Here is a 12,964-nt window from a genome sequence, read left to right as displayed (position 1 = left end):
GCCAGTTGCGTCCCTTTCTGGATTGGGACTCCCTATGCACGGTCATTCAATCACTCGTCACTTCTCGTCTGGACTATTGTAACGCTCTCTACATGGTGCTCCCCTTGGGGTACACCCGGAGGCGCCAACTGATGCAGAATGTGGCCACGCGGGGGATTATGGGAGTGATGGGGCACGCCCATGTGACTCCTCTCCTGCGCGAGCTGCATTGGCTTCTGGTGGACTTCCGGGTGCGCTTCAAGGTGTTGGTGATCACCTTTAAAGCGCTCCATGGCTTAGGGCTGGGGTACTTATGGGACTGCCTTCTGCCATCAATAGCCTCCCACCGGCCAGTTTGCTCCCACAGAGAGGGCCTCCTCAGGGTGCCGTCGGCCAGACAATGTCAACTGGTGAACCCCAGGAGGAGAGCCTTCTCTGTGGTGGCACCTATCCTTTGGAACAATCTACCCCCAGAGATACGAGTGATCTCCGACCTCCGGACTTTTTGTTGGGCCCTAAAAACTTATTTCTTTAAGTTAGCCAGTCTGTCCTGATTTTATGGTTGGTTTTAAAATTTGATATGGATTTTTAAATTGATAAGTTTTAAACTACGGGCCAAATTTATTTAATTATTTTAAATCTATTTTTAACTTTATGTATAAATGTTTTTTATCTTGGCTATTCACTGCCCTGAGTCCGAAAGGAGAAGGGCGGTATAGAAGTTTGAATAAATAAATAAATAAATAAATAAATAAATAAATAAATAAATAAATAAATAGGGAGTCAAGCTATTTTATGAATGGATACAGAAAAGAGGTAGAAATTAGAGAAAGTAAGATTATGAATGTTAATATTATAAGTATTGAAAGTAAAGAAGAGGGAGTCAAGCTATTCTCCAAAGCACCTGAGGGCAGGACAAGAAGCAATGGGTGGAAACTAATCAAGGAGAGAAGCAACTTAGACCTAAGGAGAAATTTGCTGACAGTTACAACCATTAATCAGTGGAACAACTTTCCTCCAGAAGTTCTGAATGCTCCAACACTGGAAGTTTTTTAAGTAGGGGTTGGATAACCATTTGTCTGAAGTGGTGTAGGGTTTCCTGCCTAAGCAGAGGGTTGGACTAGAAGACTTCCAAGCTGCCTTCCAACTCTGTTCTTCATTCAAATGACAGTTAAGAAATCCTAGGGGATACTCTAAAAGTTTCAGTTCACCATAAGGTCATATATTATATCAGAAAGTTCGGAAGTCATTATTATAGCTAGGCCATCATCCTTCCAGAGGCGCTTTTTCAAGAGGTAACTTGACTTTCTGGTTTTCTTTGAAGATGTTTCACTTCTCATCCCAAAAGCTTCTTCTGCTCTGGGTGGATGGTAGGGAATGGAAGGAGTCCAAAAAAGCACAATTCTTTTATATATATAAAGGATATTCAGATTCTGATCATGTCACATGTTTCCCCCCCAAAAATGACAAACCTAATTTTGTGTGTGTGCGAGAGAGAGCAATGCAGAGACAGAGACAGAGACAGAGACAGAGACACACACAGAGAGAGAGAGGCAGAGAGAGAGAGAGAGAGAGAGAGAGAGAGAGAGAGAGAGAGAGAGAGAGAGAGAATGTATTGTGCACGTGGATGTTTATGTAGACTATAAATTAATCTAATAAATTAATCCAAGAAAACTTAATTCATGAAGTCTTGCTATTTTGCCATGTTGAAAAGGAGAATTGGTTAAGTTATAGAATCATTGAAAAATAATTGAAAATGCAGCAGTATGTGCAGTTATTTTGAAAAGAATAACAGAGTCAGAAGGGACCTTGGAGGTATTCTAGTCCAACCCCATGCTTTAGCAGCAAACCCTTCACTACTTCAGACAAATGGTTATCAAACCCCTTCTTAGAAAACTTCCAGTGTTCGAGCATTCACAACTTCTGGAGGCAAGTTTTTCCACTGATTAATTGTTCTAACTGTCAAGAAATGTCTCCTTAGTTCTAGGTTACTTCTCTCCTTGATTACTTTCCACCCATTGCTTCTTGTCCTACCCTCAGGTGTTTTGGACAATAGGTTGACTCCATTTTCTTTGTGGCAGCCCCTGAGATATTGGAACACAGTTACCATGTCTCCCGTAGTCCTTCTTTTCATTACACTAGACATCCACAGTTCCTGCAACCGTTCTTCATATGTTTTAGCCTCCAGTCCCCTAAGCATCTTTGTTGCTCTTCTCTGCCCTCTTTCTATAGTCTCCACATTTTTTTACATCGTAAAAAATTTTCATTTTCGAATGAGTAAACGAAATATATCTTAATATTAACAGATAGCATGGTGGCCTAAAGGTGGACCTCACTCCTCACAATCAGGAGGCTGTGATTTCAATCCTAGGTAGTGGCAGATATTTTTCTCTCGGGGTGAGGGGAGGACAACAGACCAAATATCTGCTGTGATCTCCCTATAGGCGTCAGGAAGGGCATCCGGCCAGTTAATGCTCATCTCCATTAAGTTGTCTGAACTCCTTCCAATGCAAAGGATTACAGGATTGTTAAAAAGAAAAAAAATTACCAGGCCAAAATAAAGCTAAGATAGTACCAGTGGTGAAATCTAAAATTTGTTACTACTGGTTCTGTGGGTGTGGCTTGGTGTGGGAGGGTAATGTGACTGGGTGGGCATGGCCAATATTTTTTTACTTTTAAAACCATTTTTTACATGTAAAAAGCATGTAAAAAAAATACTTTCAAAAGACTGACGATCCCAGCTGAGTTGCCTGATCGGCAGAGGGTTTTTTAAAAGCTGGGATTGTCAGAGCCAAAAGAGCCAAAAAAAAAAAAAAAACTTTTTTTCTTTTAAATGGCTCTAACGATCCAAGCTGAGTTGCCTGATAGGCAGGTAACTCAGCTGGGATCGTCAGAGGCATTTAAAAGAAAAAAAGCCTCTGATGATCAGGCTCAACTGGGCATAGGGGACGGGGGAGGGATTTTTGTACCGGTTCTCCGAACAGCCCGCCGCCATCGCTACCTACTTGCCCGAGCTGGTCCGAACCGGGAGCATTTCATCCCTGGATAGTACCAATAGTAATAGGCACTTTGGGTATTATCCCAAAACATCTCGAGATTCACTTAAACAACATCAGTATTGACAAATTCAACACCAGTCGATTGCACAAAATGCTTTATTTAGAGCAGTTTACAACCTAGGAAAAAAAAATCCACATCTGCCAATCCCAGGTCCTTGGAAAGGATTTGTTGTGTGAAAAAAACCTGCCAAATCCACTCTGAACACCTAACTTGCATGATGAACCGTAATAAAAATAAACCTCCATATATCTTCTTAGGCCAAAATCAAAACTACATGGTTTCTGTAAATAGCAAATGGTCCTTTTATTTTTTGTTGTCAGCATTTTTTACTAGAAAAAAAGACAACATTGGGTACTATTTTCTCTTCATGAATTGCTCCCTGTGGTTGAGTTTAGGCCGCAAAACAATGATGTAGCACTTTGGCAAGAATATGCATCCTAGTAATGCAGCACTGGAGGCCAAGATGGAGAAGATCTCCACAGCTACCATGGCTTTTCCTTTTGTGCTCAGATAGGCTGGAAAGAAGGAGATCCACACACTGCAAAAGGCCAACATACTGAAGGTGATGAACTTGGCTTCATTAAAGCTGTCAGGTAATTTACGGGCAAGGAAAGCCACAATAAAGCTGGCAATGGCCAAGATACCCATGTAGCCCAAGACACAGTAGAAGAAGAAAGCTGACCCCTCATTGCACTGTAAAATTATTTCTTGGACCTCTGAGTGCATGTTCAACTCAGGGAATGGGGGAGATGTTGACAACCAAATTATAGAAATACATACTTGTAATAGGGAGCATGAAAGGACAATAGAAAAGGCCAATCTTTTCCCCACCCATTTCCTCATCTGAGATCCCGGTTTAGTGGCCATGAAAGCTACAACCACAGTGATGGTTTTGGCCAGGACGCTAGAAATGGCCACTGAGAAGGTGATGCCAAAAGTCGGTTGTTGGAGAAGGCAGGTCACCTTGTCAGGTTGACTGAGGAACAACAAAGAGGAGAGAAAACAGAGCAGAAGAGAGACAAGGAGGGTGTAGGTGAGGGACCGATTGTTGGCTTTGACAATGGGAGTCTCCCTGTGCTTAATAAAAGTTCCAAGCACCCAAGATGTCAAGAAGAAGAAACCAAGAGCTGCTGAGGCCAAACTAATTCCTAAGGTTTCTTCAAAAGTTAGAAAGACCAGCAGTTTCAGGATGCATCCTTTCTTTTCTTTATTTGGATAATGATCTTGTGGACATTCAAAACAGTCATCCGTATCTGGAAGAAAAGTGAAGAATTTGTCATCTATGCCATCCATGCTTTTCAAAATCATAATGGATGACCGTTGTGATTCATTTTGACTTGTTTCCATTAAGCACCAGTGTGGCCATTTGTCAATGAAAATGCAGTTCTTCCTCTGCTCTATGCTTTAGAATTCACAAGTAAAGTGGGAAGGGCAAAGAGCCAGAACTGTCCGAAGACGTCTTCATGGTCATGTGGCTGGCATGACTTAATGCCAAAGGTGCACGGAACGCTGTTACCTTCCCACCAAAGGTGGTCCCTATTTTTCTACTTGCATTTTTTACGTACTTTCGAACTGCTAGGTTGGCAGAAGTAACGGGAGCTCACCCCATTACGTGGCACTAGGGATTCGAACCACTGAACTGTCGACCTTTCGATCAACATGCTCAGCATCTTAGCTACTGAGCTACCACAGTACAATCAATATAATCTTTTTAACCACTTCTAAATTTTAAATTCTAAAATGTGAGCAAGATAAAGAAGCATTAATCTTTTTATTAGAAAATAAAAGGTTGGGTCGAACGAACAAAATAAATCACCTACATTTACCATCAAAACAAGATATTAGCCTGAACTCCAGCCTGTCCTTTTGTGTGCTTCTGTGTTCTATATAGAAAGTATTAATTGGTTCTAAAAACATCCACCCTATATCCCTTTGTGGTTGGAATATCTAATCCATTCACAAATCTTCATTTGTTTGCTGAAGCTCTTTTCTCTTGCTTTCAGGTTTTAGTGGAAGATAAGACCTAGAAAATGGCAGATCAAGAAGGAAAATGTCTTAGTTCTCTCTTGGTTAAAATGGACCTCAGCGTATCAAAGGGTTTGGTTGCAATTTTATACTATCATTTGTAAAAACAACAACAACAAAAAAAAAACACATCTGTCATTGTTTATTTCAATTTGAAGTAGAGTCTTTGAAGAGTGGACATTAGTGGTCCTTTAATCATACTTTTAGGGGACGCGGTGGCTCAGTGAGTAAAAAGCTGAGCTTGTCGATCAGAAAGGTCAGCAGTTCAACGGTTAGAATCCCTTGTGCCGCGTAACTCTGGCAGGTTGGCAGAATTAGCCTGCAATGCTACATTCTAACCACTGCACCGCCACAGCTCAGTCTCTCCTATCAATTTGCAAACAATCTTAGGGAAAAGAACAGCAAATGAGATTGAAAATGTGGAAAGTAAATAAATAGATAAGAGATCATGTGATCATAGACGATCTATGGCTGAATGGATATATATTTTGGGCCTGTATTTGGAAAGACTACCTCTTAGAATCTTATAGGCAAACTTTGACTCCTGAACAACGGGCTGTAATCCACAGTGCAGAAATATATTTCCAGCCTGAAGAATTTATGAAAACTATTAATTATATGCATCTCAATGTAGTGCATTCCAATTTGCTTAAATCTATCTAATGAAACTTGATGGAATGTCTAACTTACCCTTTTGATTTGAAATCTTCCCTTCTGGACATGGAACACAGTCGTAGCAACAGAATTGTTTTCCTTCCATTCCTTTCTTCCAGTATCCGGGGGAGCAATGGTCATTACACAGAGAAATTGGAAGTATCTGGTCATAAACACGAAAGCTTTTGCAAAGGGAGGTTTTTAAAAGAGTTTCTAATTCTTCTCCAATATGGCAGGAAGCAACATTTGACTTCTTAATGTGTTAGTGAATTTTATCAAATTTGATATACAATTTAAATAGATTCAACATCTTTTCAATTGATAATTGCAATCCAAATATGAAATGTTTCCTCATTGTAATGTCAGTTTTGTAAATGGAGAGTATTTTTTTTCCAGAATATGCCTTTCTTCTTTCAAAAACAAAAATTAGGTTTATAAATTATATATATTTATACAGAGATGATGTTCAATATGGCTTTACAGACAAAGGCATCTTCATGGTATCATAATGGACTATAATACAATCCATTAAATGTGTCCATACCTGATTAAAAGCAGAATGCCAGACAATCAGATCTTCATCAATCAATAATTCTTTCCCTTTTGGAGCACTGGGATCTACCTTTCCAACTCTAATTCTCTGAAAGGACCTGTTTGGAAATGTGATCATGTTGGTGATGTCAAATCCACCTGTTGCTTCCCCTTTCTCATTTAGGAACACTCTGTCCCCAGCTGAATTGTTAAAAGAAATGTCTTGAAGAAATGAATGGAGCTGCTTGAAAGAGAATGAAAGAGAGAGGGAGTTGAGAACAATATAAGAAGCAAGAGACCATCATATTAAATTTTCATTCCAATTCCTACACTAACACTCAAATAATTACATTGAGAAAATTGAGAATCTCTATTGCATGGAAATGTGTAGGTTTACTCTATTACTAATTTAATCTTATTTTAAGGAAAAATTGGAAATCGTGTCAATCAATAAAAACAAAATGAAAATAATCTATTTCGAATATGATTTAGATTTAGATTTACCATTTAAACAATGAATCAAACCCATAATCATATCCTCTATGTATCCTTCTTCATTGGCACAAAGCTATTTGAAAACATAGGATATGATAAGTTTCCTTTAAACAGCTTTTAGAATCTGAGACTCAAGAGGTCCTTAATAGACTCATACGTATTTTGCCTCCTCATCCATCTGTCTGTCTGTCTGTCTGTCTGTCTGTCTGTCTGTCTGTCTGTCTGTCTGTCATCTCAATCCAATATGATCTGATCTGATGTAATCTAGATTAATATATTCCATCTCTTGGTAGTTTATCATAAGTCTCAAAACCAACAACCTTTCAAGGAAATAATAAATAATAAGACTTCATAAATTCTAAGTCCCGAGTCTAAAAGCCCTGAAATTTGCAAAGGCATATTTTATTTTCATCTCCTTTTGTTCTGTAACATAGAATGACCTCTTAAATTAATAACATTGTTTATTCAGTCTCTGTATAGATGTGTGGCCAGAGGCTGTGGCAAAAAAGTTATATGATACCATGGATGACAATGAAAGAAAGCATAGGTGTGACATGGATGCATCACCTGCCAAGGATTCAGAGCTTGAAATTCAAACCTTTGACTTTTTCTGTGTGGGGCTTTTGATCTCACTGCCTCATGCAAAGAATGTGCTATTGCATAAAGAGCATTGTAGATACTGTAGCTTTGGCCAGTCATCTGCAACTCAAATAGAGGCGCAGGCAGATTCTCCAAATTCTCTTCTCCACTGCAAGTTTCATCGGCCATTGAGGGCAATTCTTCATTTGAAAGTGAACAGTCAAACAATTGTTGCCAAACATCTTGAAGAAATCCATCTTTGTGGGTTGAAGGTTTGATGACTTGAAGAAATTCTTTGAAGCCTCTAACTTCTCTTGAATGCACTGTAAAAGAAAGAGCCCCATGGAACAACTGGAGATCCCAACTCCTTTGAAGTCCTGTCAGTGCGAAATCAATTGGGAACATCAGGATCCAAACCTTCCTAAATGACGCACTCTCTTTACTTTCATAATCACATAAAAACACAACAATTCTGAGCCGCAGAATTGTGAAGGACTCACCATAGACAAGAAAAACATTGGCTTTCTGATCTATCAGCGTGTTAAAAATAGTTGAGATTAGATCAAGAAATCCTGATAGTTCCTGAAATAGGGATTGCTGTGGAATCTTTTGTGTGAAGGCTAAACAGATCCCATTTTGGGAAAGCAATGGATTCAGTTTCTGCAAGAAATGTTCTCCCTTATTCTTAGCAAAAGCGAAAACTCCAATCCAAGTCCATCCAAAATAAAGGAGAAGCTGTATAATTCCACTGTATTGATGTTCCTCTTTTGGGACCATGCAATAAAGTGAAGATAATTTAGTAGCCTGGAGCTCTTCTTGAGCAAAGGATCCATATGTCAACTGAACAAAAAAACAAAAAGAGGGAATCATTATTCATGACAATGAAGGGAAAAATATGGAACCTGAATAATCTCTAATCTTCATTAGAGACCAATTTATCTCTTACTGCTCTCCCCAAATTACCTGCGGAATCTTGAAGAGATTTATACTTTCTGCCATACAAGAAGAAGTAGAAGCATCTAATCCTCCAATAATGGCCATGAGATTCTTCTGGTTATCACATTTGTAGTTAGGAAAAAATCTCTTAGATTTGAAAAGCAGGTCCAGAGTGGTGCGATAGGTCATCTTTGGATTGTAGTAACTGTCATAGATGTGGAACCCAAGAGTGATGTTAGGTAAGATCTGGGAGTCTTCATTGATCACCTTCACAGCAAAGGCCACGGCAAGGACGTGTTGATAGAATTTGGTGATTACACTGCCAATGAGTTTAAAAAAAATCTTATTGATTAATACATTTAAACATTATTATAATTTGGCATCATTTCTACAGAGACTAGGATTATGAGAATTAAATAATAAAATACTGGAGTAATTCATAGATTACTCCAGTAATAACCAGTTTCCATGTATTTCCATGCCTTACAATAAATGAGCACTACAGCAAAGACAATAATCAACTTTTTCCCAAGCTACTACTTTTATTTTCTTTCAGTTTAGCACAGAACAGAATATGAACAAATTCAGCAAATATCATTCATTTACTGCTTGCATATTTTGTGAGGAGTCAAAATGCAGATCATTAAAAAAAAAAAAAAGCTCACTGCATGTTCTTTAAGAAACTTCTTCTGTCAAACATTTAATGTATGAGCGAAAAAAGACTTTAAGGCTTTACTTTCATGTAAAAGACATTAACTTAAAGAAAACATTTCTTCGCCTACAACCACATATACTCAAAAGACAAAGAAGGTAGCCATATTGAATAGTCAAGAAGCAGTTACAGGTAGAGATAATAGAAATAAAGATCCGAGAGAGGAAAGTAGGAGGCAAATGAAAAAAATGCATAGCAACCAAAGTATTGAAGTGGGCAAGAGATGATGGATAAATGATTTGTCTTTGTTGTTCTGATTTGTGTTTCCTTTTCTCTCTTGCTTTTCTTTCTTTTTCTTTCCTTTTCTTTGTTTCAGATAGATGACACAATTAGAAGCCAGGTAGGATAGAAAGAAAATGTTTTTTTTCATTTAGAGGTGATTTGATTAAAAGTTAGAAAAATTGATAGAAATAAGAGAAAGGGGAATGTTAGTCTATCATTATTAGAAATATATAATGTAATAACTATGATCAATTTTACTAGTTTTACTAGTATTGGAATGTATGATCCTCAGGTGCCACACTGTTTACACTTTGATTTGATATGTTTGTAAAAAAAAAAAAAACAACTAAAAACTAAAAAAAGAGAGAACAGAATATGTACAAATTCAGCACATATCATTCATTTACTGCTAGCATATTTTATGAGGAGTCATAATGCAGATCTTTTAAAAAAATTCACTTCACCGAATGTTCTTTAAAAAACTTCATTTGAAGAACATTTAATGCATGAGTGAAAAGGACTTTACGACTTTATTTTTATGTAAAAGACATTAACTTAAAGAAAGCATTTCTTCGCCCACAACCAGATACACTCAAATGACGAAGAAGTTACATTATAATAAATATAACATCTGCATTATGCTCATAAAAACTTTTAATCATATAAGAAATATTTGGGGAGTTCAGTAAAATTGGGGAACATATCTGAAGGGGGAAAATATATTACATTGGAAAGGGATAAAGTTGTAGAGAAGGATGGTCCTTAAATTCAATTTCATAAACCTGGTAAAAAATGTGAGACACCATCCCACCGATGAGGAGGTCACCAGGCTGGAACCACTCATGTGGAACAGGGAAAGCTTCACTTGCAGGGCATCTTAGAGTAGCTACTCTGTGCATGGAGAACATCAAAAGGAAGAACATCTTCATTCTATTGTTATGGAGAAAATGTCTGGGTCTATCAGTCAAAGAGAAGTTGTGGCAGATAAAACAGGAGGAATGAATCTCACAAAGTCAGCATTATCCTTTACTGCCTCCATGCGGCTCTAGTGATATTTATATGGACTGTTTTTCCATTCTTATTTACTTCTGCACAGAGTGTTTGATACTTCAGTCAAAGAGAAGTTCCAGCAGATAAAACAGGAGGAAGAGAACCTGTGGGAATAAACCTCATGATGCCACCCCTTTGTGTCCCCATGTGGCTCTAGAAGTAATTTATGGGTTGTTCCTCCATTCCTATTCCGTTCTGCTGAGAACCTTTGATGGTTTTGGCCTACTGGGATAACCAACTGATTTCAGCTATTTGTAAGGTATATAATTTACCTTTGAAACATTGGCAAGCTGGCCTTTTCTTTCTTTGCATAGCTGACCAACATCTTTCTCTCGTTTATTGGGTCACCTAATAATTGACTGATTGCTTTGAAAATATTTGAAGAAGTAGAATTGGGAAGATATTTTGGAGATTTCCTCCCCCCCACTTTTCTATAGTTCTTCAAATACATTCAGTAAAAAGTTATACATTATTTTTTTGGATGTTTTAATTCCTACTTCTGGAGGCTTTAATTTTTACTAATCTTTATTCCCTTTGGCTCATGATATGCTATATTAGAGAATAACCTGGCTAAACTAGGCAAGATTCACCCTGCCTTCTTACTTCCTGTCTCCAATAAGGCAGCAGGACCTCCCTAATCTTCAGCTTCCTCTTTAGCAGAATAGAGTCATCCATTTCAACATAATTACTTCACTTGTTTTAAGTCACCTTACAAATCCTCCTCCTGTTGTCCTTCTGAATTCTTTTTTAAAATAAAATCTTGAACTGGGAAGGCTTAAAGGACTATCTGAATTGGATATTATTTGAAAAGAAGAAAAAAAAAGAAAAAAGGACATCAAATGGACTTGAATTAGAACTATATAATAAATTAAAATAAAAACTATTTCTTCTTAAATTGAAAATATGGAAAATTGGGAGCATGAGTATGAGGAATTGAGGGAGATATTGCAAAAGGTGCGAGAAGTGTTTAAGAGAAACAAAGAAGTGGACGATTGGATAGAATATAAAAGGAAAGAAAGAGAAAAGATAAATGAGAAGCAAGAATATAATGTTGGAAAGAAAATAATTGAAGGAAAAAATATAGATGATTACACTGAGATCAACAGTGATAAAATAAAAATAGATATGGGGGAATATCTCTCAAAAAAGAAGGAAAGAGAAGGAAATGGGAAAAGAGTAAGGGGGAGAACTAAAAGGGTAATAAAGTTAAAAATTAGAGAAAAGATGCAGGAAGGAGGATACGATAAACACAAAAAAAAAAGAAGAGGAAGAAAGAAATAAGTGAATGGGAGAAAGCGGAGAAAATATTAAGAAGTGGAATTCAGGAGAGCTTAAAAGAAAATGGTTAAAAGGGGAAAGAAAAAAATGTAGTAGAAAGAAATCACAGCAGTAATAAGTTGATTTAAGGGAATGGCATTAGTAGTAAAAGTTGTATGTAAGAAATAAATTGAAATAAATATATAGATTACTGTAAAAAGGAATACTTAATTGCAATTAAGACATAAAATTGAAATGAAAGTAAAGAAATGTGTGCTAAAGATTGAAAAAACAAAGGAAATTGAACGTAAGAAATGAAATTGAAATGATAAATAAATGATGTAAGAAAATGTAAGTAGACCAGCAGATACAGAATGGTTTACTTTATATGTAAAAATAGCTGGAAGTAATTGAAATATTAAGAAAAGAGAAAAATAACTATTGAAATGGAAATAAGAGGTGGAAAGTTAATTAAGCTGAAAGATTTTAAGGTAAAGATGAAATAAGTTGAAATACAATGTTAAGAATTTTAAAATATGATGGGAATTTTGAGGAATATATGCAATAAAGGGAGAGAAAAACGGGGATGCCTGGACACCATAGGAAAAAAAGGACTGAATTAAAAATGAATACAGCAATAGAGAGAGACAGAAGAAGGAGTAGGGAGATTGAAGGAAGGGAGAAGGAGAGAGAGGAACAGAAGAGAGGGAAGAGGAGAGGAAGAAAGGAAAGGGGAATAAGAGTAGGAGAGAACATTAGATGGGGGAGGAAAGGAGGAGGGGGAGAAAGGAAGGTGAATTAGAGAAGGAATAGAAGAGGAGGGAAGAAGAAGGTAGAAAGGATAAAAGAAGGGAGGGAGAGGAAGAGAAAGAGAAGAAAGATTGTTGTAAAACAAAAAAGATGAAATGGAAAAAAGGTATCCCTGGACATGTTTAAATATATTAAGAATGAATTATTAAAAAATTAAAGGAGAATGTATATGATTAAGAATGGAAAAAATAGAACTTGAGAGTGAAAGAAGATACTGTTTATAGAAATAAGAATAGAAAAATTAAGATTGGGTTCAAATATCATCAGACCCCAGGAGTCCACAGATAGAGGGTTTGCAGAAGTAAGTTCTCTGAACTGGAAAAAATTTAAGATGAATTCCTTTTTTTCATATCAATTGAGGTCCCAAGAACTATTAAAGCAAGCCCCTGCTTTTAGTTACCAGGATAATCTCTAAAAAAATAAAACACCAAAAATGTTCATGAAACATTTGGAAAGGCCCAAATAAAAGTCAAACCTACTTCATCGTACCATTTATTTTTCTTGGTGTTTCAGCTAAGATGGCAGACAAGGCAATCAAGCACTGTGAAACATCAGCATTGTGAGAGGATTACTAAACTTATTAAACATAATATTGAGTTAGCAAGTGTGCTATGCCACCCATCTATGCCCATCTAGTTTTTCTGACCCAACTGC

General features: G+C 37.0%; 1 protein-coding gene across 1 annotated transcript; it reads right to left on the bottom strand.

The window, feature by feature from the left end:
* Positions 1-3,393: 3,393 nt before the first annotated feature.
* LOC139324991 (vomeronasal type-2 receptor 26-like) lies at positions 3,394-10,038 on the bottom strand. The gene is made up of 6 exons (XM_070954777.1): positions 9,920-10,038; positions 8,287-8,578; positions 7,312-8,163; positions 6,263-6,490; positions 5,755-5,881; positions 3,394-4,292 (listed from the first exon to the last, which is right to left on the bottom strand). Exons 1-6 carry the CDS (start codon positions 9,997-9,999, stop codon positions 3,394-3,396), a joined length of 2,478 nt encoding a protein of 825 aa, XP_070810878.1. The 5' UTR covers positions 10,000-10,038.
* Between the last annotated feature and the right edge of the window lie 2,926 nt (positions 10,039-12,964).

This window comes from Pituophis catenifer, unplaced genomic scaffold (assembly GCF_029215685.1).
Source record: "Pituophis catenifer annectens isolate HBS135680 unplaced genomic scaffold, rPitCat1.0.hap2 SCAF_15, whole genome shotgun sequence".
NCBI lineage: Eukaryota > Metazoa > Chordata > Lepidosauria > Squamata > Colubridae > Pituophis > Pituophis catenifer.
Note: the sequence above shows the minus strand (reverse complement) of the source record. Positions and strands in the feature narration are given on the sequence as shown.